This window comes from Beta vulgaris, chromosome 5 (assembly GCF_026745355.1).
Source record: "Beta vulgaris subsp. vulgaris cultivar EL10 chromosome 5, EL10.2, whole genome shotgun sequence".
NCBI classification, from domain to species: Eukaryota; Viridiplantae; Streptophyta; class Magnoliopsida; order Caryophyllales; family Amaranthaceae; genus Beta; species Beta vulgaris.
In genome coordinates this window covers 54,861,806-54,887,844 of record NC_079206.1, presented here as the reverse complement: position 1 = coordinate 54,887,844, position 26,039 = coordinate 54,861,806, and the positions used below count along the sequence as shown (strand labels likewise).

Sequence of the window (26,039 nt, the reverse complement as noted above, 5' to 3'; positions counted from 1 at the left end):
GAGTAGCTTCAACTTATAAACAAGGTACACTTAGCACTTACCTAAACTTGAAAGTTGAGTGCTTTTTTTTGTCTCAATAAACTGCCTTGCCATGAACAAATTTCCCATCAGCACCATTGCTGATCTACGTACTGTGATAGAGATATATGGTCTCCTTCACAATAGTTTCTTATTCTTTAACCACAACAACTGATATTGCCTTCCGATTCCTTGATGAAACTCCTTCTCCATGATTACCCCCTTAATGAAGAGTCCAGAATAGATTTCCCCCTCCTTAGCTCATTTCCCTCTCATTGTTGATTCATGCTCCTTCTTCCTTAAGGCTTAAATGCTCTAGAGGATTTCTCATTGTAATGACTTTCCTCTACAGCTCAGCGAGTACAAGCCCTATTTTTCAATGCCACCAATGCGGTCTTTTCAGGCTTTAATAGGCAATGTCTCCAATGGTGTCTTTCAAGGCGTTGATATCTCCCAAGACCTCTTTATTCTGAACAATAAGCATATCTTTCATGAACTTCAAATAACTTGTAACCCTAAGGCTCTATCAACACTCCACCTCACTCTAGCCCACCAATCCAAAGCTTTATCCTTAGTTAATAACAAGTAACCTGCATTTTCTCTAAACGGAAAGAAGATATCCAAAAAAAAGCCGAGTAGACTCAATGTAATAATATAAAAAAAGCAAATATCAAACGTTAAATACAAATTGCACTGCCTAGACTTATACAGTTACACCATATGTGGAAACTGTCTAAACCAATCATCAACACAAAAACAATGGTCCTACTTAAGAGTTACATAAAGTGTATTGTTCATCATCAATAAGCAATCACAGTCGTGAGAGCCAAAACCCCTCATAATTTATTTTTACCTAGACCTGCCCGATCTCTTCTTAGAAGTTAGCTGGGAAACATCAAGACTTCCACGAATGGGCCAGCAAAGAACATAGATACCTCAATTTTCCAGATCATCATAGAACCATAGATGAGGACCACATTGAGATCGACATTAGTTGAGAAAATTCATGAATTACCCTTACATGGTGCAAAAAGCTAACAATGACAAATAAAAAGCTTTGAGAGCTCTACATCTTACCAGCAGCTCTAGCCTCTAGTATCTTAGATAATGGATCATTACTTGAGGACATACATGCCTTACCTGGTGCAAAAAGCTAACAAGGACAAAAAGAAAATGCTCTAAGAGCCAAAATTTTACCAGTAGCTCTAGCAACTTAGATAATAACACCCCTTAAACCCCTCCGCCAACAGATAGGTATCCCCAGTCCTCAAACCATGGTATTGAATCTTGGCTGCATCATCGCATCTCAACTGCATTATAAAGGTTTTTGAGCTTACAAAGATAAGAGGCCACAACAGCCTCAAATCATCTCCACAACTGTTCCGACTGTATCCAAGTTTTAAGAACACCCCTTAAAAACTAGAAACCCTGATAACATAAGATATATCAAGAGGACCAAGCTTAGTTTTCCAGAGGAAAACATCATCAGGAGAAAGTCTTGAAAGTAAAAAGGGTATCTGGCATGCTCTTCTCTCAAACACCCAAAGCCTAATCCTTGATATTCCAACTAACCACTATCACCTTCAATAGTAAAGGTAGCAGCACTCCCCCTTTCAGTTTCACTCTGGGAAATGACCCCTTCAGCTCATAAATCCCTAATTCCTTCCACAAAAAACTAAGAAAATATATGAAGGCCTCCTCCCCTGCATATTATGAGATTCCCATGGACAACTCCCAAAATGTATGTTATACTGATGTCCATGTCTTTGAGCTTATCAAGACCAGTGATTTTCACAAATATCTTTACATCCTACATAATGTTAGTTTTACGTACTTAATATGGAAGAGATGCTCAAAAGATATATTAGAAGAGAAGGTAACACAGATATCAGTTCTTCCATACTGTCAGTGGCTCAGTGCGTTTAACAGAGTGAAATATAAGCACCGGAGGTATAGTCCTTCCATATTACTAGCAAGTGGTGAAAAATAAGTCCCATTTAAATAGTGAGAAACTGTTTGGATCTACTCCCTTGAAAGATAGGAAAGTTCTCTCCCTTGCGAAAAAAGGCCGAACCCCCTTGCTAGGGTTTATCTTTCGCTATCTATGGCGGAAGAATTAATTGATCGCTGCACTAAACTCAAAATCACTGATGATGAAAGTTCGATTATTGATCTTGGGAATGATGTTTCCCCTGAGATGGATGACAAACTCTCATTACGATTGGTTGGAAAACTATTGACTAGTAAGGCTTTTAATATAAAAGCCTTTAAGCGTACGATGATTCAATCTTGGGGTGTACAGCAGAAAGTTGTCATTAAAGCTATTGAATTGAATTTATTTGTCTTTCAATTTTTCCATTGGCGGGACAAAGACAAAGTTTTGGCTGGACGTCCTTGGTGTTTTGACCAACAGCTTTTGCTATTGAATGAAGTTACGGGTAATGAGCAACCTGCCGATGTATCGCTTTCGTTTTCGCCGTTCTGGGTACGTATACATAATCTGCCTTTTAATTGTCGTTCACCTGAGGATATTAACACCATAGCGTCTTCTATGGGGACAATACTGGAGATCGAAAACGACGAGTTAGGGCTGGAAAAATTCTGTAGGGTTCGTGTCCTTGTTGATGTCCATAAGCCTCTACGTAGGTTTCAAAAAATCAAAAATAAGAACAATAATGTGGTGACTATTGAATTTAAATACGAACGACTACCTTTCTTTTGCTTTATGTGTGGGAGGATGGGTCACCATGAGAAAGATTGTCAAGAAGCTACGGAGAACGAAGGAGAGAAGGAGTTGGGATGGGGGCTGTGGTTGAAGGCAACGCCACGAAGGGGGCGGTCGCAATATCTGGTGGATACTGAGTTGCTTCTGAAGGGGCAGAAGCGGTTATTTGTGTGTAAAGGAGCGCATGAGGTCTCGTCATCAAATGGCTCGCCTAAGACAAAAGTGATATCCAAGTTACTGAATTGTGCACACGAGAAGGGCGCTGAAGGTGATGGGGATACTGGGCGTGAGGGTATGGAGGATTCGTATAATGAGACGATAAAGGGGTGGGCAATCATGATAATGTAACTGTGGGTGGACAAAATGAGGGGGTGATAGAAACGAATGTGGAGGAGAGGGGTCGGAGCTGTATGCCAGGGGATGGAGTGGAGGTGTGTATAGGTAAGGGGGATGGAAGTTTGATGGATGCTGGCCAAGATCTATCAAAACCTTTGTGGACCTTTTCGATGGGCTGTACATCGTCCACTAAGTCACACAAGGTAAAGAAGGTTCGTAGGGTAAGTAGGAAGGTGGAGGAGGTATTACATGTGGAGCAGATTGGACCAAGGAGGGAGAAACGGAAGGATTGTGCTGGGAATGAGCTAGTTAAGGCTGATGAGGCAGGGGGCATGGGGAAGCGTGTATGTCGGGATCCGGTGTTGGAGGAATATGTTGATATGGACGAGAGTTATGGCTCTTTGACAGTAGCGGAGGTTGGTCAAATCCAGCCCCGCGAAGAGCAATGAAAATATTAAGTTGGAACTGTCAAGGGCTTGGCAACCCTTGTACAGTTAATACTCTCCGGGACTGGTGCTGGAGAGATAGGCCGAGTTTAGTTTTTCTGATGGAAACCATGATTGATAAGCAAAAGTTAGAGGATGTTAGACGACGATGTGGGTTCGATAAGGGGTTGTGTTTTGGTAGTGTGGGTTTATCGGGAGGAATGGGGTTGTGGTGGCATGATCTTAACGTGATTATTAGATCTTTTTCCGCTCACCATATTGAAGCGGATATTTGTGATGAGCATGATGTGGTAATGAGGCGTGTTGTTGGTGTGTACGGGTGGGCGGAGGCGGCACACAAATGTCACACATGGGCTTTGATGCGCTGTGTGGTAATGCTAATATTCCTACTGTGCTGTTTGGCGATTTTAACGAAATTACAGGCTTACACGAAAAATATGGTGGAGCGATTAGAGGGGAACGCGCGATGGATGCTTTTAGGAGTGCGATTGATGACTGTGGTATGGTGGATTTGGGTTTCAAGGGGAATATTTTCACATGGCAAAGGGGAAACTCGGTTGAAACGGTTGTGAAGGAAAGGTTGGACAAATACATGGCAAATAATTCATGGTGCACGATGTTTCAATTTTCGGAGGTGATACATTTTCCAATATACAAATCTGACCATGCACGGATTTTACTGAAGTTTGGGAGAGATAAGACGCGACATAGAAAAGGAAAATTGTTTCAGTTTGAATCTCTTTGGCTGTCGAATGATGAATGTGAAAAGGTTGTGGGTAATGCTTGGAAGGAAAATGTGGGTGATGATATTCATTCACGGGTATCCGGAGTGGCTAACTCTTTAGCGTGCTGGGCGCGGGTCACATTCGGGGATATCCAGAAGCGGATTCTTGCAGCTGAACGTGACTTACACAATTTACAAGAGAAAACTCCTGATGGGCGGATCATTGAACGAATGCACCAGGTTACTAATGCTCTAGATGAGTTGTACAGACTTAAGGAATCCTAATGGCACTTAAGGGCCGGCACTAATGAATTACTTGATGGCGATAGAAATACATCTTATTTCCACCATAAAGCGAGCCAAAGGCGAAAAAATAATACGATCAAAGGATTATTTTCTGATGAAGGCGTTTGGATGAAGTCGAAAGAGGAGCTCGAAGGGGTTATTACTAATTATTTTGAGACGTTGTTTGCTACAGACAACCCTTGCGACTTTGAGGCAGCCACGGCAGGTATTGAGACGAAGGTAACGGAGGAGATGAACAGGGAGCTGCTGACCGAACCGAGTGGGGAGGAAGTCAGGGTTGCATTATTTCAGATGCACCCTAATAAGGCTCCGGGGATGGATGGAATGCATGCTTTATTTTCCAGAAATTTTGGCATATTGTTGGTCCAGATGTTATATGTTTTGTGCAGAAATGGTGGCGAGGAGAAGCTGATATTTCAGAGGCCAATAAAACTTGCATTGTTCTCATTCCTAAGTGCGCAGATCCGAAGCGGATGACAGAGTTCCGTCCCATTAGTTTGTGTAATGTCTTATATAAAATTGTGTCCAAAACGTTGGCGAATAAGTTAAAACAGTGTATGGGACAATTGATATCTATTAATCAAAGCGCTTTCGTTCCATGGCGTTTGATTACAGATAATGCTCTTATTGCGTTTGAGATCTTTCATTATATGAAGAGAAAGGGGGATGGTAGGGACGGAACGGTGGCATTGAAACTTGACATGACAAAGGCCTATGATAGGGTGGAGTGGAGTTTTCTGGACCATGTGATGGTAAAATTTGGTTTTGCGGTGCCTTAGATCCAAAAAATAATGAACTGCATTCAGAGTGTATCTTTTTCTTTTAAGCTGAATAACCAAGTGGTGGGTCAAATTATCCCATGGAGAGGGCTTCGACAAGGTGATCCGATCTCTCCTTACTTATTTTTACTTTGTGCTGATGTTTTTTCAATGTTGCTCACAAAAGCTGAAAGGGAAAAGTCAATTCATGGTGTAAAAATTTGTAAGCAGGCCCCGAGTATATCTCATCTCTTTTTCGCGGATGACAGTATTTTGTTGGCACGAGCTAATCTGCAGGAATGCTCTAAGATTGCTGATATCATCAGTATATATGAGAGAGCGTCCGGTCAAAAGGTTAATTTAAGTAAGACGGAAGTGGTTTTTAGCAAAAAGGTGTCTGAGGAGAGGCGAAGGGAGATTATTACTACCCTTGGGGTTAGAGCCGTGGAGAAGCATGAAAAATACTTGGTGTTACCAACGATTATTGGCCGGTCAAAGAAGGCGGTGGGTCAAAGAAGGCGGTGTTTGCGTTTCTGAAGGAGCGGATCTGGAAAAAATTAACTGGGTGGAAGGAAAAGTTGTTGTCTAGGCCGGGGAAAGAAGTGTTGATTAAAGCCGTAGCCCAAGCGATTCCGACTTATGTCATGAGCATTTTTTGTATTCCTGATGGATTAATTACGGAGATTCATGCACTACTTGCAAGGTTTTGGTGGGGTTCGAATGGTTCGGAGAGAAAAATGCACCGGCACAAATGGGAGTCGTTATGTTTGCCGAAATCAATGGGGGGCATGGGTTTCCGGGATTTGAAGCTGTTTAACCAAGCCATGCTAGCAAAACAATGTTGGAGATTGTATGAAGATCCTAGCTTGTTACTCCATAGAATACTTAAAGCTCGCTATTTCAAGAATAATGAGGTTTTGGATGCTAGAAGGGGTTTTGATCCGAGTTATTCATGGCGAAGTATTTGGGGGGCAAAGGCTCTTCTATTGGAAGGAATGAGGTGGAGGGTGGGTAATGGGCAAAAAATCTCGGTGTGGAATGATGCGTGGTTGGCAGGTGAGAGGGGGAATTATATACTCACGCCTACAGCTGATGCGGACCCGGATATGCGTGTGGTTGATCTCATTGATCATGAGGTAGGGGGCTGGAATTATGAGCTGATACATAGGTCTTTCTCGGCAGAAGATAAGCTGAAAATTTTGGACGTCCCATCGTCCAAATTCTGGCCAGGAGACCGAAGGTTCTGGTGGCCCAACCGCGATGGGTGTTATTCGGTAAAGTCGGGTTATTGGTTCGCTATGCTAGGAAATACGCAAGCATGGAATGCAGGGGCGGGGCCCAACGACATGGAGCTGTGGAAGTGCGTGTGGTCCATCAACGGCCCAAACAAGTTGAAGCACTTTGTGTGGCGTGCTTGCAAGGGAAGTATGGCTGTGAAAGAACGATTGTATTATCGGCATATAACCACTGATAATATGTGCCAGATTTGTGGGGAGGAAGAGACCATTATACATTCACTTTTCTTTTGTAAATACGCTCTGGAGATATGGAATCATAGTGTATTTGGGGCTGAGATAGAAGGGGCACCAAAAACCTCTTTTTTGGATCTCTTCAGGTGGATGGTTCGGAAGGTGTCGCAGGATGACTTGCGAGTCTTCGTCACACTTGCTTGGCTGCGTGGATGTGTAGAAATAAGGACTTATATGAGCACACGACTCCATCACCGGTTCATATCGCGGCAGGTTTTTGTCGAGTGGTAGAGGAGACTCGACTTTGTGCGAAGCGAACGAAGGTACTGCAGCTCCCACATTTTTCGCCACCTTCTATGGCTAGCTGGGTTAGACCGAACATGGGGTGGATAAAAGTCAATGTGGATGCGTATGTTGGCGAGAATAGGACAGTGGGCTTGGGTGTTGTCGTGAGGGACTGGCAGGGCACACTACTTGTGGCTGCCGCAACTCGAATGAACGTGGCTTGGGAGGCTAGTATGGCAGAGGCAGCAGCAGCCCGGTTTGGGATGATGATAGCTAGACGCTATGGATATCGCGAAGTCTGTTTGGAAGGTGATGCACTTAATGTGGTATCGGCTATATATCACAAACGAGTGGGATACGCGCCTATATCTTTGTTATTGTCGGATGCTATTTCTTTGAGTTTGGGTTTTGATGATTTTTCTTGTAGTCATGTGAAACGAGCGGGAAACACTGTCGCTCATTTAGTAGCTAGGTGGGACGTTAATTTTAATGCTGAAATGATTTGTACGCATTCCTTTCCCCAAAGTATTTCAACTTTGGTGGAACTTGATTTATCTTAATACAAACGGTTTCGCGTTTCCCCTCAAAAAAAAAAAAAAAAAAAAAAAATTTGTGAGAAACTCCAATTAAGAATTTGTTCTCAACTTATTAAAATAAGTTTCCGGAAATAAGAAATTAAGCGAAAATAAGTTCAGTTTAGCAAAAATAAGTTCAGCAAATATAAGTTCAGCAAAAATAGGTCTAAGTTCAAAAATAAATTAAGTGCAGTAGAGATAACTTCTAGGTAAGCAAAAAAAAAAAGTTAGGTTAAGCAAAAAAAATAAGTTAATTTCAGCAAAAATAAGTTAAGCAAAAATGTTCAGCAAATATAAGTCAAGATAAGCAGAAATAACTAAATAAGTAAAGTTAAGCAAAGATGAGTTAAACTCAACCAATATTTGTTTAAATTCAGCAAAAACAAAACTACGTTCAGCAAGAAAGTTGAAGAGAACAAACCTTAAGAGGGTTCCTCCTAATATGGAAGGCAAGAACAAACATGTTCCTTCACAAAAAGTTTCAAATTGGGAGCACTAAGAACAAATATGACTTCAGCAAGAATTCCAAATTGGGATTTGGGAGCACTGTGAAGCATGGGCAATAAATAGATGATTGAGATGAGCAAAAACATGCTTAAAAATGGCTGTCCAACCACCATGATTCCTCGCATCATGCAACTTTACACCAGAAGATATTGTGATTCCTGATTAATACACCTATGTGATAAATCTCTAGGGGCGTAAATGTATTCTTGAAAAATATAAAAACAAAATGTGAAACCGTCACATCATTCCACTTTTCTATCTGACAGACAAGTCTGAATAACGGGGTGATACCTGACTTTCAATAGGGAGTTGATTAGTAAGCAGCCGCAGGTAATGGGCTAACTTTTCATGAGATGTGATAATAATGCCTTCACCACTTTTGTCAAATTGAGGCCTTCCAGCACGTCCAAAAATCTAAAAGTGCATTGTCACTACTGATATAAGTATATAGAAGCCATGACAAAAAGCAAAAACTTCAATTATATAAGCAAAAAATATAACCTAAAAGAAAGGTGTTACCTGCATGACATCAAGCATGCCCAGGTCCCGCCAGCCACCTGCTTTTGGATCATATATCTGTGTGCCCTGGTCATACAAAGCAAAGGTTTGCTTGCTTGAGTTATTGATGAATAGAGGAAGGGTATGCAAAAATCTCCAAAAAGATTATCTGCCTTATGGTTCTGGGTTTCCCAGATTCATGAAAAGAAAAACAAATCGCATAAACTTTTTAGCCATCAAACAGAAAACAAATATATGTAATTTTTGTTAATATGACTGAAAAACACCATTGCGATTACATTCTACGATTGGATAAAATGATTCACTTTTCTGAAAAAAATTTCATCATGAAAATATATAATGCCATCAGTCGGCATTGTTATATATGAAACATTTTGTAATACATACTCTTCCAAAACAACCACAGAAACATATAAACAACAGATGTGTAGTAAGATGAAAGGGCTTATATGAGCTTAAATGAAATGACAAATGGGCTTGCCAGTAGACAGAATAGAACATGTCCCATCTTATTTTAAATTACAACAAGCAAGAACGGGGCTTTGAGCTGAACTAATTAGCCTATATAGAAGACGAAGACCATCAAACAATTTTGGCCATCGCAAGGAATATGATTATGGATTCAGTGATTCTTCAATAAATCCTTAAAGCGAACATTCAAGACATCCAGAAGTTGTCATGAATCCAACCAGGCCTCCTTTTATTTGACTTGTGCCAGAAATAACAAGGGCCCTGCTAGATATACACTCTAAATTCTGTAGGAAAAATTCATGTGCTAGCAAAGTAAAAGGGAAGGATCGTACATAGAGAAAGGGATTCCGAGATTGTAAAGAAGTTTGTAGTAAAGAGCAACCTCTGTCATTCAAAATCTTAGAGGGGTTGAAGCCAGCTATTTCTCTTTATCTTCAATCAAAATGTGTACCTAATCTATCTCAATTCCATCTTCTTCTGCCGTCCTTTTCATTTCCTTCTTAGGTTATTTACATAGAGCTCAAAAATATCCAATTCATTACAAATGTTCCCATTCTGGATTAGAGATTGTTTGGATCGACTCAATCCATTCAAGAAACTCTGCAATATATAACTCTCTAGCAAATACTTCATTGACTGAACAGAATTCCTCTTCATCAGAAAGATAAATTAGAGCCACTCCTGTAGAGAACATTTTCTAATATAGGCATCACCCCATCAAACTCTGATGTCTGCATGTCCAGGGTACTAGGGTAGGCTGAATTCAATTTAGAAACCAGCTAATAGAGGCCTCTCTGCTAGATCAACTTTTGTTACTTGTAGCAGAACAGGTGCTTAATTTAACATATCATACAGCAGATCAGATTCAGTAAAATCCATTCTTCCTGTCTTACATACCAATGAGGTGAGTAGATGGCTAGACAGATATGAGCAATAACACATTATTAATATCTGAGGCTTGCATTGACCACAACAAGCATAAGCCAATTCACAGGAATCTACTGACCCTCTGGGTTATAAATTGTTTTTTTGCCCCATTAATACAACTGTAGCTCTTTATTGGTGAGCATTATCCACCTTGATGAACCAATACCAACCTTCAGTAGCAACTCTTATCTAAAGGGAGCCAAGATTGAGCTTCTAACATTACTATAAGCAATTGCAAAGTAGAGGTGCAAACCTTGATCACAACAGTGTGAGCTGGTAAGTTTACTCCCCAAGCCAAAGTTGCTGTGCAGACAAGCACCTGAAGGACACTTTATCCATAAGATCTAGAGTTCAAAACAAGAAATTAGGAAAGCAGGAATGACAATAGAACAGTATACCTTTAACAATCCATCAGAGAAAAGTCGCTCCGTAAGACCTCTATCAGAACGTAGCATTCCAGCATGATGAATACCAAGTCCATAATCGAACAGTCCAACTAACTCTTTGTTTCTAGACTTCATAACATCTTTCTAATATATATAAGTCGGTAAAAAAAATTCAGTGACCACAGTAATGGAAGCAAAAAGAACATCAGTATGCAGCTAAGATCCTTACCTTTATTAATTGAAACTGTGGGTGTGTCTCATTCTGAAAAAGCTCCAGGTTGTTGTCCTCCCTGGCCAGTTCAGCCTATTACAAACACCAAAAATCAACAAGCAAACAAGAAAACCATGATTTCTCAAACTGCAGATACTCAGCTTCACACTTAATTTAGTTCTATATGATTCCTCACTAATTATCGACAAATCTTAAAAAAAAAAAAAATGAGTAACAACTTTTTCCTCCTAACATTCTCCTTCCATGTCTTTGCACAGAAAATAGAATGAGATACATAAGTCTTGAGCAGGGACCTTTCTGCCAACTGAATCAATATGTTGTAGCTGATCAGCATCACATAGCACAAGTGACTATAGCTTTTATGATAAAAGTTCATCGCCAAAAAAAAAAATATGTATATGCTACAAGTTGGGAGAACAAGAATTAGAGCTGAGTGTGCCAGTGAAAACTGAGAGAGATCAAAGACATGGAATTTGCTTTCTGTAAGATAATCTACATCCTAATGCTCCAATAAATTTTCTTGATGTTTCACTTGGATATTCAAGCTTGTATATCAGTATATGGTCTGCTTCAGTGTTCTGTTATGAAATTTACACTAACAGTCTCCAAGCATCTACTAATAGCTCTCACAATGTGATTCCTTTAACAACTCTCTTCATAGTTCATATCCAGCAAGATGAGAGCCTGTGTTGGTTTGCAATTTTTTCTATTTCACGTGATTCATATATTATTTTTAACCCAAGTTTCTTCAGGGAACTTACATTATGGGCATGCTTGGATTGTGGGTAATGCATTGAGGAGCTAACGGAGACAAAATGAAGAAAATGAGAATGACTTAAGGTGGTAGTAGAAGATGGTGTAGGTAATGCAAGGAGGCAGAGATGTAAGGAGGAACTACTACCGTCATTTTGAGGTTGATACATTACCCTAGGGGCAAGGGGAGGGTGAGTAACTACTATACCCAAATTGAGAATTCACCCTCTTTATACAATACTATAACTGGCAGGTCCCAAAATACTGGAACTGGTCCAACCGGGTACTAAATTTTTGGACCAAGACTTGGAACCGCTGGTATCGAGTACGGAACTGGTACCCAGTTATCGGTTTAAAATCATACAAAATGGGCCAATTGGGCTATAAAATTCAAAAAACAAATAAATTGGCCTAAAGGCCTACTAACTTTTTAATTTAGCAACTTTTGACTTACTTATATTTGGGCCATATGAGCATATACCAAAAACCAATTCCATGTAACAGGTACCTGGTCCAAGAAGCGGTTCCACCGGTACCCAGACCCACAACTGGTTATGCCTGGCACCCGCCGGGTATGAAAAAATACTACCCAAACTTGGAACTGTATGCAACTGGGTGTCCTTATTTGGACCTGGACCCAGATCCAGTTGAACTGAGTCCGGACCCAGCGGGTCCAGACCAGGTCCGGGTACCCATATTTTTGCTCGGCCCTACGGCCAAAGTCCTCTACTTCCATTACCCATCCCCCCCCCCCCGCAAAGGTTTCACTTACCCTTTCCTTCCTCTACTCCATGGACACCTTGACCAATGATTGACCACTAATCCAACCACTCCAGGCACTGAACCACCACACCAAACACTGACCCACCACCTTAGCCACCAACAACCCATTCCGGCCACCGTAACCTCCAAGCCGCCGCCGGAAAAACCACCCCGTAAGCCATAGCACCACCATCAAACCAGCGGAAAAAACCACCATCATAAACTCATCATAACTTCCTGCAAAACAACACAACCACCCAAAAATCCACCAACAAAACTTGAAAACCCACGAGCATAAAAATTTGAAGAAAAAAATCAAGAGCAAAAAGAGACGAATACTTCTTCTCACCAATAATTATGGCTTTAGAGATCAAATTCGGACATGAAAAACTTCACATTTGAAGTTTTTATGGTCGAATTTGACCTTCAAAATTCTCAAATTTCATCTTCAATGGCGGTAAAGAAGGAAAGAGAGAAGGATGCGTTGGTTTTTTTTTTGGGAGGGGGGAGAGTGGCGACGGTGACTTGGTGGTGGTGATGGGTGGCGGATACAGACGGAAGTGATGTGACAGTGTCAAAGAAGGGGCAATGCAAGGTGGTGGTGGTTCTTGGGGGAGAGGGGGAGGGAGAACATGGTGGAGGAATGGTGAGAAGAGGAAGAAGAGTTTTCTTTCCAAACAAAATTTTTAATCAAAGCGTTTTCTTTCCCATTCTCCTTGTTTCTCTTTCTTAAACCTTTACCCTACCTAAACCAAACATCCACTAAATACCTCATTTAGTCTACCACCACCTCCATCCCCCTTTTTTCTCTCTATTTTTTCTTCTATTAAACCCCCCCCCCCCACACACACACACACACCAAAAGAAGACCCTCAATCCAAGCATGCCCGAACCTATAATCAAATGAAATTTATTAACAACTAGACCACAAAACTCTTAAGTAAAAGTAAGCAAGACTAACAAGGAGCCAAGCAGCTGAACATTATTCAAAGACATTTTGAAAAATAAACCCATTGAATAGCACTTAAAGGATACTAGATAGAAACATCCTATACCAATCCTAAACAGCCTGATAACTCGAGGAACAACGTAAAAACCAGTAAGATCGTGATTGCCAACAGTTCACATGCAGCTACAAAATTGGCTATTTGTTCATAATATCTTTCACAAAAGCAGAAATATTACAACACGAGTAAAAAGATCTCCTCAATTTATTGGATAAAATATTCAGAAGCAGAAATACCAGTCTCTCTGCAGTTTTCCCAGTATCTTTGCGTGAATGGACAAAGACCATTGCTTGGTGGCCTTGCTTTAGGGAATCAACTACCTGACATGAAATATTAGTATTAACTACTATGCACTCACTTCAAAACAAAAACCAGCAAAACTACGCAGAACTTTTACCTTGTTGTAGCAAATTTTGTTCAGCAACTCAGTACGAGCCATAAAATTTTTCTCACTAATGCCGATGTACTGTTGTGCAAGAGGCACGGGACGGTAGGTAGAATCAAAGAAAAAGAGGCCCGAGTCCGGATTGACCCTCAAAAATTGTGCCACCTAAATGGTTCTTAGACCATAAGTATTCTTAAAATCATGATGTTTAATAATAGAAAATAGAAACGAAGAATGTAAGGCAACAAACCTCCAAATAATTAGGTAAAGTGGCTGAAAGTCCCACAATGCGAATCATAGATTGAGTTGACTCAACCTATCAAAAGAAACTTAAGCAATGTCTATCAATTAGATCCTGGAGCAGTGAATCTGAAATTCTTCCACAAATCCAGACCCTCCAACCCCCCCCCCCTCACACACACACAATTAGAGATTTAAAAAGAAACACTCTATCATCAGCAAAATTACCGCTTGTGTTCAGGAGGGAAGGGGTAGGGAGAACAAATCCAGTCTGCATGATAACTAGGCTGAGTTTAAGTTGCAGAGATCATTCCAGAAAATGACTACTACTAACTACTAAGTATACTGAAAAATCAATTACAGTAGATATGAAAGTCCATCTTCATCAAAACTTCACTAAAAAGATAGATATCATCCCCCTCGGACATCTGACTTCAGTGCAGCAGGACGTGCACAGTATAAGTGATGAGTTTGACTGCTTTCAAACAAATATCCCTCACTCGTCACCTAAAAACCGTGTAGTTATTCACCAGCTTTGACTACCAGTCATCAGGATCCAAGGGAGGAATATTGAAAGATATAACAATCAGATTCAGGCACAACAATTAACTGATTTGAACAATTAGACAAACCCGCATTCAGAAGCTACTTGACTCGCCACTTTCCAAGCAGAAAAAGAGGCATTAAATTATTCACCATATAAACAGTGGATACAGATGTATCACATAAGGTTCCTGAGAAGCAAGTTGTCACCATCTTTAGGTTGATCAAAGTATCAAACACTACTGGTCAATTCCGCTGTGGAGCCACCCCTTACTCGGTCATTATTAAAGAGCCAATAAGAGCCCCAAAAAAATCAACCATCAGCATGGTACACCAAAAAGACTTGCAGTAAGAAATTTTGGTAAGTGGTCAGCACTAGAACTGCTATGGCAGGGGCAGACCCACGTGGGGTCCTGGGTTCCCCCCCCCCCCCCCCCTCCGAAATTTTAAAAAAAAAAGTTTTAGAAAAACGTTAAAAAAACTATAAAGAAAGCTGCACCCACTTAGAGAAATGCGGAAAGCCGGAAACCACTTTACTATCTATTAAGAGAACTAACTGCTTAGCAAAATCCAAAAAGCCAAAGAAAGTTTGACAACAAGAGAGAGAGAGAAAGGAAGGCTAAAGAAAAAAGAGAAATGCAGTACTACTTTTTGCTTAGAGTCTCTGTCGCTCACATAGAGCCAGCAGTAGGCAGCAATAGGAGACCCCACGCCAGTATCAAGCAAAACACAGTAGCCAGTAAGGCAAAGCCACATGGCCCAGGACCCAGGTACCCAGTTCATTTATTTAATGTTTATATCATACTTTTGCTTTTTTTCTTTTTTCCCAAAAGCAATTTTTGCTATTTGTTTTCTTGATTTTAGTGTTGGTGCAAACTTCTGTTATTTTCCGTAATTAGTTAAAAGTATTATTACCACTTTTATTGTTTTATTGATGTTGTTTTACAAGATTATCATAGGAATTTCACATTAGAATTGTATCAATAATGTTGATGTATATTATAAATTGTTAATTTGTAACTTCTAAAGTAAATGTAAATTAATTATACGAGTTTGTAAATTTAGAAAAGTATGATTCTAGCTCCAGTTTGTATAGTAAATGTTAATCTCCATCCCAATGCTCATAGATCTCAAACATTTTTTTGTCCACCAATCAGTTACTCTTCAACTCAAGAAACATATAATGATCCTCAAAATCAGAGAGATGAAACAAAAATTGGAGTTAATTGTTTGTTTAAGATAATTCTTAGATTGTGATTTTAAAATAGAAAATTGGGTAATTATATGCATTTTTTGATTTGTATACAATTAGGTCGATTGATTTCAAGGCCCCCCCAAAATCAAAATCCTGGATCCGCCCTGTGCTATGGTTGCATGTATCCTTTCCAATTCTATTGAGATTTTTGCATGGAAGACTCACATGAATCAACCTGATTTAGCAAAATTATTATTTTGCAAACAACAAATTACTCTGACACCAGTGTTTCTCATCCAACAAGAGCTTACCTAATACCAGAATATCAGAGAATATTGCCAGATCAGAGTAATAATAAAGCCATCAGTTACATATACTTAGCAACATCTAGGTGGTATACAGCTCCTAAGTCATCATTTGTTATCAAACGATTTCATGCTCAGGAGTCAGGGTAGATAGCTACAGAAACAGAGATGTTCCAGACTTCAAGACCCTTACCTGACGAAGAGTACGCGCAACTAATGCTTCTATGACAGGACCTCTATCATCATTCAGAAGGTGCACTTCATCAATTATTAAAAGCTTAACGAGCATGGAAAGTGACATGTCGCTGCTCTTGCGCGTGATGACATCCCATTTTTCAGGTGTGGTCACTATCATCTGATTACATAAAGCCGAAGGGTACTTGAGTTAGATACAGCAGTACAACACCACAACAGGATGCGGCATGCAAAAAATTGATGATAAGCAAACCTGAGTTTCTTCAAGTTCAGTCCTAGAAAGTTGCATGTCTCCTGTAAGCTCCTTTACTGTCATATTTAATGGAGCTAACCGATGACTAAAAGTTGATGTGACTTCAGCAGCTAATGCCTAGAGAAGAGACAGGATAAGCAGTGAAATGGGTACAGGAAAGGGGAGAGTACCTATAGATATTGAAAAGATGATGAAAGCAAGAAAAACTAGTTTACCTTCATTGGAGCGACGTACACAATTTTAAACTCCTTTTTGTGCAGGTAACCATCTTTGAAATGCTGTCCAATCTGCCAATATTCATAACAGATTTTGGTTAATTTAAATCATCAAGTTTACACAAGTCAAGTCGCAATGTTAAGTCTTCCAACAAAAAATATTTATATATAAGAGAATGTAAGCTTCAGGATGGCATGTTCAAGAAATCAGGTCTCCATACTTTACCGAATACTTTAGATCAGACCAATAAATCCATTGAACATATAGAAATTATATTAAGAGTTCCAGAACTGAAACCTCACAATCCACTTCCTTTAATAGAAAAAAAAAACGAGAAAGAACTCAAAAGAGAAAAGTTTTGCAGGGCGGAAAAAATCCTATTGGCGAAAGTTGAGCAGTAGGTATTATATAATACCTCCATTTTTAATAGTTGTCCAAATTCCTTTTGGGCGTGTTTTGAATTAAATCTACTATTTCTCTTTTGAAAAAGAATTTATCCTCACATGTGACTTGTGTAACACTTTAATCATACCTTTATACAACTAACCATAAGATACATGCCATTTTCTTTATGTACAACTAGTAGAAAACGGGAAATTAACAGAACAAGAAGGCATAACTCTGGTTTTGACGTTCTCTTGGGTGCAACACAAGTAAAATTAGTGATTAATACTTCCAGTCGTATATACCTAGAGAGAGTGATGAGAAGACAGCAAAAAATACTTGTAAATAATACATCATACCTCATGTAGAATAGAAATCATAGCTATATTGGTTTTGCCAGCTCCTGTTGGCGCGCATACCTGAAAACAGAATGGTGTCGCATCAGAAAAATGCTGGTTTATACCACAGAGCAGTACGGGGTAACTCACTAATGACTCACTAAAATATTCTCATTGGTGTAGTAGACAGTCTGATAGATCCTGCTCTGGATACGATTGAGAGATTTGTATCCATGGAAAGCAGCTTGGGCAAAGTCATCTAACTCTTTTATCTCAATCTGCATGCAGGAAATCACTAGTTAGAATGAGCAAATCCTTTATCCAAAGTTCGCAAACCACAACAAGCAAAAGCAAGTACGGTAAAAAGGCGAATAACAAGAGATGCAACCTTGTAATACAAACAAATATTTTGGTCACAAGTATGACATTCAAGTGTATAAGCTTTATAATCAATCCCTAAGACAAATGTGAAAGAAAGGAACCACAAAGCAAAAGCAGGTAGAAATAGAATACTCAAATAATTCATGAAAGATAATCTTTTCACACATGCCCTAATTAATACTACTATGAGCTATGAAGACAATATTATGCTTTAACTTTAGGATACGCCATATGGTGCATTCTAAATTCAGCTTTATACACTTATCACTTCTTGAAATCAGTAAGCCAAATTTCAATGAAAAGGATTGTGAGCTGGGAAAAGGAAGCGCATACCTCTCTATTACTTTACGTAAAACAAAATTCCAATAAACCAGATTGCAGAAAATTAAGGGGAACAAAATCCACCAAAATCAAGCAAAAGCAAAATAAGAACTTCAATCACATGAAGAATCAAAAAGGACACGCCAAGGAAAGGCCCATGTCCATGAACCGCAGAGAAGCTCAAGTGCTAGACCTAAACACCATAACTGGAGAAAACAATCAACGCTGAAGATACTGTCATTCCTCTCCAACCAAACAACCCATAAAATAGCCCCAAAAAAGCAGTTTGTAACAAAATTATGTGCCATTGCACTTTTCAGACCTCATTACTGGACCTGCAAGTGACCCAAACACCGCAATAATGGAAGGGCTACAGCACTAAATATACCAACAAGGCAACAACACCGAGAGCCTCACCCAAATCACCTCACAAGAATCAGTGCTTATCTATCCACTAGCAAACACAAGATGCAGCATGTGCACACAGCCTTGTTTGACCTCTGAACCAGCAAATTTTCACAAGTGGTGAGCTTCTCTAGACTAGAAAAGCCACACAAATGCTTTCACAATTCACCCACATCAAAACTCAGCCTGCCAAAGAAAAAAGGTTGCATGTTCTGAGACACATTCTGTAAATGGCTATAAAAGATATATGAGAAGTGAAGAAACCCAAATAATTCGCAAACCAAATTCTAATATCCTGGCGACCAGACAAAATTAAGGATCCTCAAAAGGTACAGAAACAGATAAACTCCCTCTCTCTCCCTCTGGTATTCCTCCACCAGTGAAATTCCAAGAAGGCAAGACTACATAACCCCACTATCCACGAGAGGCCAGAGCTAAAAAATAGGAGTCTAACAAGCAGTGAGCAATCTGTAGACGGGCAAAAGCGGTCTACTGTCTGAGCTGATTAATGAGACGACTACTTATTAGATTAGTATTAGGCTATTAGTTGATGCTATAATGGAGTCAAGAAGCCGTGTTTCCTCGGGGCTGGAGTTTTCTCAATAGCAAGTAAGCGAATTCCTACACATGATGGTAAGAGTGATTTCAGCACAGGCAAAAATCATACATTATTATTAATGATCGAATCAAAGTTCAAGTTACGCAATCATTTCCATAGACATGTTTGAGTGATAATGAGCTCTATCAAAAATTTGTACTTGGTGGGAGGGAGAGATTTATAGATGAAAAGTAAGCTAAAAGATAAAGGGAGGATTCAAAAAGAGGGAAAAAAAGACCAATAATATAATATAAGCATGAAGGGAGGAAAAAAAGGGAAAAAGAGAAGTCCAAAACCAATAATATAACATCAGCATAATGGGGGCAAAAAAAAAAAAAGGGGGGGGGGGGGGGGGGAGAAAAACAACAAAAAACACCTCCAGCAGGTTTAAAACCCGCGACCTTGCAATGACGAGTACAAAGACTAACACGCTTACCGATGAGCCAAATACATTTCAATGAAACAACACCCCTGTATTGCTATATATTTTTACTATTTCCCTTTTTTTCAGTTCTTCCCTCTAATTTTCCCCGGATCCCAGCATGGGTTCGGTTGAACCCGCGCTGGATCCGTCACTGCCCTTTACAAGAGAAAAGGCCTTGTGCGAGTGATGGATCCATCATTTGAGGATAATAATAGCTGGAAACTTCCATTAATGACATGAATCTTTATAATTCTATTAACAAGATGAATATCGACTTAGCCCTAAACAGATTTGCAGCAACACAACTCCGGCAAAGCAATGGCTACTAGTCCATGTTTCTTAATCAAAGGTGAGGATACTGAGTTCTTCAAAATACCAGAGTAGATCCTACCACCCATATGCTTCAACATCTCTGCAAACCGAAGTCAAAGGCACCCCTATTTTGCTCATCAATTGCATAAACATTATTTTCCTGCCTTCACTACTGCTAAATGACTAACCAAAATATGGTTACCACCTCAAAAACTCTAACTCATTCTGATCCTCCTAAAGAGGCATAAATATTCCCGTCTCTTTTGGCATCCAACTCACTTCAGGGAGCCCAAACAGCACCAGAGACTTTCCTCTCTGATTAAAGTCCATAATCCAATAGAAGACTCCAATATAATAAAATACTTGAAGCAGAAGTATATAGATATAACTAAAGGCTGTGCATAGTCATTGTAGCAGCAAAGTGAATAATACTCGGAACAACTCGTACAAGAAGGAAAGAAATATGGAAAAGAAGATGTAAGGGGTCAAAGTTCATTTGAAGTGTTGAACCAGTTGTTCTAGAGAGATGATAGTACAATAACAGATGACATCGGAAAACCCAGATTGTCATGAAGATAAAGGATGTTCAGCGGTTTAAGTGAGATGACAATATCTCATTATGCTGTCCCATGTATCTCTAATATAGCACCTGACTGTGCCGGGATTACCAAAACTGCAATATTTTGGCCAAAAGAATGTTTCTCAGTTATATACAAGGTGCCCAATATATCTAGCAAGTCTATACCCCTTCAAAGGGCTCTATCAAATTTGAGAACCCCTTTTCAAATAAAATTAAGATTTCAGAATTTTATAGCCCTAAATAAAACCTCTATTCCCAAAACCTCCCTAAGAGAGAAAAAAAAAAAGGTCACCAAACTCGTATTTGCTCTACCCAAAGCCAATTCTTGATGGTTGCCATCAAAAATCATCAATATTAGCCCCTAGGCCCAAGTCAACCACAACCACATTAAGCCACCTGCGCCAGAGCCACAGCCACAGCCCCAACCACCTGCTATTACAATTTACAACCACCCACCCTAACCTCTCGCTCCTTCTATGCTATCTGCCCCCAAACCCTATGTAGTTGGACTGTTTTGCCTTTTGTGAAGCTACCCCCCACAGTTGGGATTACTTGAAGAAGACGGACCAAAATTTGGGATTATTCCTATGAATTTCATTTTACTACTATTACAAAGTCCACCAGAAACTAGAGACAGATTTGCATATCAATCATGTTGTAAGCATCCAAAAATATAAACCCTGGTACATGCCCCCACAAAGTAGCACTGAAGAGAACTCAAGAAAACTACTTTGTGTAAAAAGACTGACAGCTAGCAATTCTATTCTGATAATTCTTACCATTATCTCCAAACATTAACCATATCAAATTAGCAATGCATACAGACCTTCAAAGAGATCCACACATTATTTCTCTCAGGACTCAAGAACTAATATAACTGATCCACAAGTGCATCAAATAGATGCTTCACCACCCCTCAACATAAAACTTCAGGATACAGATTCTATAGAGTGAAATTTATTGCCTATTTAATCTAACATTCAGATCCAGGCCAGAATAACTTTGTCATATATGATGCTTTCTTTTCTTTTCTCTTACTCATGTCTTCTCACTCCACTGCCTTCCCTTTTCCATCTGACCGATGACAAAGAGAAATCAATTGTTTTTCTTTATAGAAATTAGGGAGAGAATCAAATGTTTTCTTGTTCCTTTTCCACATTGGGTGGCCCCTTTAGTCAGTCACTTTCGCATCAATTACTTCAAAGTTCAAATTACTCAAAAGACCCTGCTATATTTAGTTCCTAAAATTAATAAATTGATATATTTGCAAATCACCCACTACGTTAAAATATCATTGTTGGATGTTCTTCCTGCCCACAAAAAGACACTCCAAAAACAATAAGATGGGCCTTCCAAAACAGATGTTATACAGGAACAATAGTTGATCCAAGAGAAGAATGAATGCATGATGGCAAGATATATACCAGCTTTTCCCCGGGTTTCATTGGAGCAGTAGGTATTGCAGGAATAATGACTTCCTCATAGCCTTTGAAATGTTTTCTCACAGTTCCTTGTGGAAGTGCAGATATTGCTAATGACTCAGGCCCTGGTCCACTTCCAAGCACATCGTCAAAGAGATTTTTCTTCTCACTTGCTTCAAGTAAGGATGAAAAAGTTGTACAAGAAAATTCATCTTCAATCCCATGCTCTACTCCACGTTTATGGCGTTTTTCCTCTTTGCGCCTAAGTTTATCAATTTGTTTCTCAGACTCAGTTTGCACAGTGACCTACAATTTATACAAATACAGTAAATAAACAATGATATTTCTTGATAGCTTACTTATATGGCAAGAACTTAACAGATACCTGAGTGCCATAACTGGGCATGCGTGGTTGAGCATTTGAAGATGGTTTATTAGATCGTAATACCAGCAAGCCATGACGAGTTGCTTCCACAAGCTCCTTCCTGTGCTGATAGAAACAAAATGAAAAAGTGTAAATCACCATCCTCAAAACAAAACAGCAGACAAAAGCCTTCTGCTATAAAATAATATTCTAACTCAAAAGAAGATAAAAGCAAAAGGAGAAAAATAACTCATGTGTTGATAAAATAGCAACAATTATGAAGTCTTGAACTCCAACTAGCCAAACTAGAAATTCCAACAAACTAATTGTGTTATCTAGATATATTTTAGCACCTCTCCCTATTTTCAATACGAGAGTTATAGATCACTCAGTTTCTTGATGTCTACTAGTGTAATCAAAAGTTTACGTATTAAATCTTCCTTTCTAATTTCTACATATGAAAATTATTAAAGCATATAGAACAAACATGTCATGGATGTAAATGAATTTGCTTATGTTGTCCTTCAACATATAAAATCTCTCTACTGATATACACTTCTTATATCCTTCTTAATGACAAATTTTGGCCTTCCCTAAAAAAAAAAAGTTTGTCCCCATAAACTACATAAAACAACCAATAAGATATGCATATATAACAAAGTAAATTTTGACAAGAAAAGGATGACAAGTGACAGAAGCAAATAGATTTTAATTGATACCAAGATAAGCTCCTGAACAGTCTCAAAAGCACTATCCCCAACAAGGTCCAGTAAATCACCAGCAATCTGTAAAATAAAAAAGGTATGATTTTATCAAAGGCTAACTAAGAAGAGATGCCAACGGACTCAAACTCTAAAAATACCTCTTCCCCAGGTTTGTCAGAATCAAGAACCCGACAAATCGTCATGGCCAGTTCATCTCGAGTAAGCTGCGAGCCACTTCCTTGCACTATTAGATCACATGATTCTCTCAACCATTTCAAATCATACCTAATTCGATTATTGGAGACATGTTTGTCAGCTGCATCAGCAGCTGCAGGCCAATTACTGTAAAGTGAAGTTGATGGAGCCAAGTCCTCTGGGTACAGATTTTCTTCATCTTCCAAGGAAATATCTACCAAAAACCGTGAAGGCGGTCTGAAATTAAGATTGGATCCAAATTCTACATCAGTATCAGTCAAATTTTCATCTAACTTTTGTGAGGCTGCATTGTTTCTAGGTTGAAAACCGCATAGTCTCCGAGCCAATTGCACTACTTTCTGCAGGTTACCATCAGAAACAGCATAACCCAACAATTTTTGTAATTCTGACCTGCAATCATGTTTAGACACTATCAGCAGTCTCTTTGTCCATGAAAGCTCCAAAAAAAATTCTTCAAAGGAAAGGGGAACAGAGGTATGGTAAATCACAGCACCCCCGTTCACAAATACCTATACAATCATGTACTGCAACTTTTTAGCTATGTCTTCCTCTCCGCATTGCCACCCAGTGTTTAGGAGGGGGCAGAAGCAAGAGCAAGGATAACATGTTCTACACAATGCTTCTATTATAATTTTAGCTACGGAGAAGATTTTCTACTGCACGAATAAAAGAGTATACAGATAAAATGGAAGTAAGGATTCAACGCTAGAACAAAAGATCTTTCAAAGAGCTCCTCTCAAACTTGCAATTCCATGAATATCCATCATTTAATTCATACACTCTCCTAAAATTCTTCAGCCTCCCTATTATCCTTGGTTCCCTTAAAACATCCTCTTTTTTTTTTTACTCAAAAGATATATAGGGCCCAAGCACTCAAATATACATCGTCACCTTTTTGCAGTCCTCCAAGATGCATGTTCGATTACAGGAGCGAGGCTTAGTAGAGGCCTAAGAGGGTCATGGCCCCTGCTGAAGGGTCGGTTGTACTAATTATAATAGGCTAAGAAGATTAAGAAAGTGAAAATAAAAGTTGTTTTATTGGTAAATTACCCCCCCCCTCCATAACCATGTTTACAATTCTTTGTTAAATTGGCCCCCCTCCACAACCAGGCCTTTCTTCGCCCCTGTTCGATTATCAATTTCTTTTAAACTAATTTAATTTTTGAAAAATAAATAGAAAACTCTGGATCACTACTTCTACGTTCCAATTCTATGTGATCTTTCTAGATTGCAACTTCGGGAATTCTTCATTTTTGTTATATTTTGTAAGTAGTAGTCGAAATTTGTAAATTCAACCACGAAAGTCATCTATTACACTAAAACAACATATTCACCACACATCACTAGTAAAATACCAAATAGGAGTAAGAAAGTAGAAATTAAGAAGCCATACTTCTTCTCAGCAATCCTTCTACTATCTTCCTCCTCCCCTTGGTTACTAAAAAGTCGATACGCAGTCAACGCCACTTCACGAAACTCCTCGGACACCACTTCACCATCTATCAAGTCAACCACCGCACCAGTGAACTGTTTGTACGTTTGTCTCACTTCGGGGGATGCTACAAGCAAGTTGCACACAAAAGTCATACATATAACAGCAATCCACAACTTAAAATGACGTGATCACAAAGCTGAACATCACAATTAATCCTTAAACTCTTAAGAAAATACAGCATTAACATGATCACAAAAAAACATCAATTTGAGCATAACTGCCATAAGAAAAGAGACGAATCAATACCTTCTTCCCAATTATAAACTATCTTCCGCGCTAATTCCGATTCATCAAGTGAATTTGCATTACTACAAATCACGAGATTGAGGAAAAAATTCACTGATTATGCATCATACTGTGAAATAATCGAAGTAAAAAAAGTAGTGATTAAAAAGGAGAATTGAAGATTACCTTGAACGATTGAGGTTTTGAAGGAGAGTTTTGCGGTGAAGATAAGCGCTATCAATGTCGAAAGGTTCTCTGAGAGAGCTCGTAAGTCGAGGGAGTTGGAGCAGCATGACTTTTGGTGCTTTCGAGTTTCCAGAAGTGAGAAAAAAGGCGGAAGTTTACGGTGGAAATGGGTAGTCGACGTCCGGAAATTTTGTAGCGGGTAGTTTTTGAAGGTTCGCCGTGTAGGGTGGAGAAAGTAGCCGGGCAAGTGGTGCCGTTTGGTGTACCCTTTTTGTTAAACCCCGGAATGTTTTGGGAAAGGATTTTAGGTGCTGAAAAATGATAAGTTGCTAAAATAAATTGGGGGTGTTCCGGAAATATTTAAAATAAAATTTTAGGTGTTAAAATGACTGAAATTAATAAGGTACAAATTTTAATGTTTCAAAATTAGGTACCTAATGTTGTGAAAACAAATGACTGAAATTAATAAGGTACAAATTTTAATGTTTCAAAATTAGGTACCTAATGTTGTGAAAACAGTGGAATATCAATTCCACTGTTGAACGCAGTGAAGTCGACTGTCATGCATTCAATGTATGGTAAGTTTTTCTTGCCGTTATTGTTGATTTATGCAAAATACACAGTAAGATTTGTGCCTATAAATACTACCATTTAAATACTACCATTTATAAGAAGTGAATACATTGAACTGATATACAATACTCTTCTGATAAATTTCTTTCAGTAACATTCTCTCTATATATCTTTTCTCACAACACATTATCAGCACGAGTGTTCTACAGAAATTTTTTTAAAAGGTATCTTTAAAATCTTTACATCCATTTTATTTTTAAGTTTAAATTTTTCTCCAAGCCCAACCCTTTACTATCCGAACATGGATCAACAAAGTAACGGGATTAACATTGTTTTACACAATGTCTCTGTCTCGGGTGTTTATATTTGGATAGAGCGAAACAATGTGACATTCACTACCAACCCCCAGCGAGGGGAACTGTAATACAGCCCCGACCCAGTAACCGTAACGACGGTACAAATACCCGTACTACAGAAAACCTACAAACCCCTGTTCCCAACACCAATAATAACCCTCCTATACAACCAGCTGAAAATCAACCTCCGACCAGTAATAAAAGAGATAGAGATGAAC

The 26,039-nt window shown here is 39.1% G+C and overlaps 1 protein-coding gene across 3 annotated transcripts in view; it reads right to left on the bottom strand.

Moving 5' to 3' along the window:
• LOC104907877 (DExH-box ATP-dependent RNA helicase DExH14) overlaps positions 1 to 25,227 on the bottom strand; it is a 48,202-nt gene extending 22,975 nt beyond the window's left edge. For 2 of the 3 annotated variants that reach the window (XM_010696896.4, XM_048644337.2), the window contains exons 1-20: positions 24,893 to 25,223; positions 24,728 to 24,789; positions 24,380 to 24,545; positions 22,929 to 23,376; positions 22,786 to 22,851; positions 22,088 to 22,192; positions 21,706 to 22,008; positions 17,422 to 17,538; positions 17,282 to 17,341; positions 16,538 to 16,609; positions 16,323 to 16,439; positions 16,068 to 16,229; positions 13,842 to 13,907; positions 13,604 to 13,756; positions 13,443 to 13,526; positions 10,682 to 10,756; positions 10,465 to 10,596; positions 10,320 to 10,385; positions 8,669 to 8,734; positions 8,441 to 8,563 (exon numbers count right to left, since the gene is read on the bottom strand). In XM_010696896.4, coding sequence (XP_010695198.2) covers positions 8,441 to 8,563; positions 8,669 to 8,734; positions 10,320 to 10,385; positions 10,465 to 10,596; positions 10,682 to 10,756; positions 13,443 to 13,526; positions 13,604 to 13,756; positions 13,842 to 13,907; positions 16,068 to 16,229; positions 16,323 to 16,439; positions 16,538 to 16,609; positions 17,282 to 17,341; positions 17,422 to 17,538; positions 21,706 to 22,008; positions 22,088 to 22,192; positions 22,786 to 22,851; positions 22,929 to 23,376; positions 24,380 to 24,545; positions 24,728 to 24,789; positions 24,893 to 24,999 — 2,550 coding nt within the window. In that variant the 5' untranslated portion in view covers positions 25,000 to 25,223. Of the gene's footprint in view, positions 1 to 8,440; positions 8,564 to 8,668; positions 8,735 to 10,319; positions 10,386 to 10,464; positions 10,597 to 10,681; positions 10,757 to 13,442; positions 13,527 to 13,603; positions 13,757 to 13,841; positions 13,908 to 16,067; positions 16,230 to 16,322; positions 16,440 to 16,537; positions 16,610 to 17,281; positions 17,342 to 17,421; positions 17,539 to 21,705; positions 22,009 to 22,087; positions 22,193 to 22,785; positions 22,852 to 22,928; positions 23,377 to 24,379; positions 24,546 to 24,727; positions 24,790 to 24,892 lie in introns of all 3 variants that reach the window. The other variant, XR_007274187.2, reaches the window with a different exon arrangement.
• Positions 25,228 to 26,039: the final 812 nt, after the last annotated feature.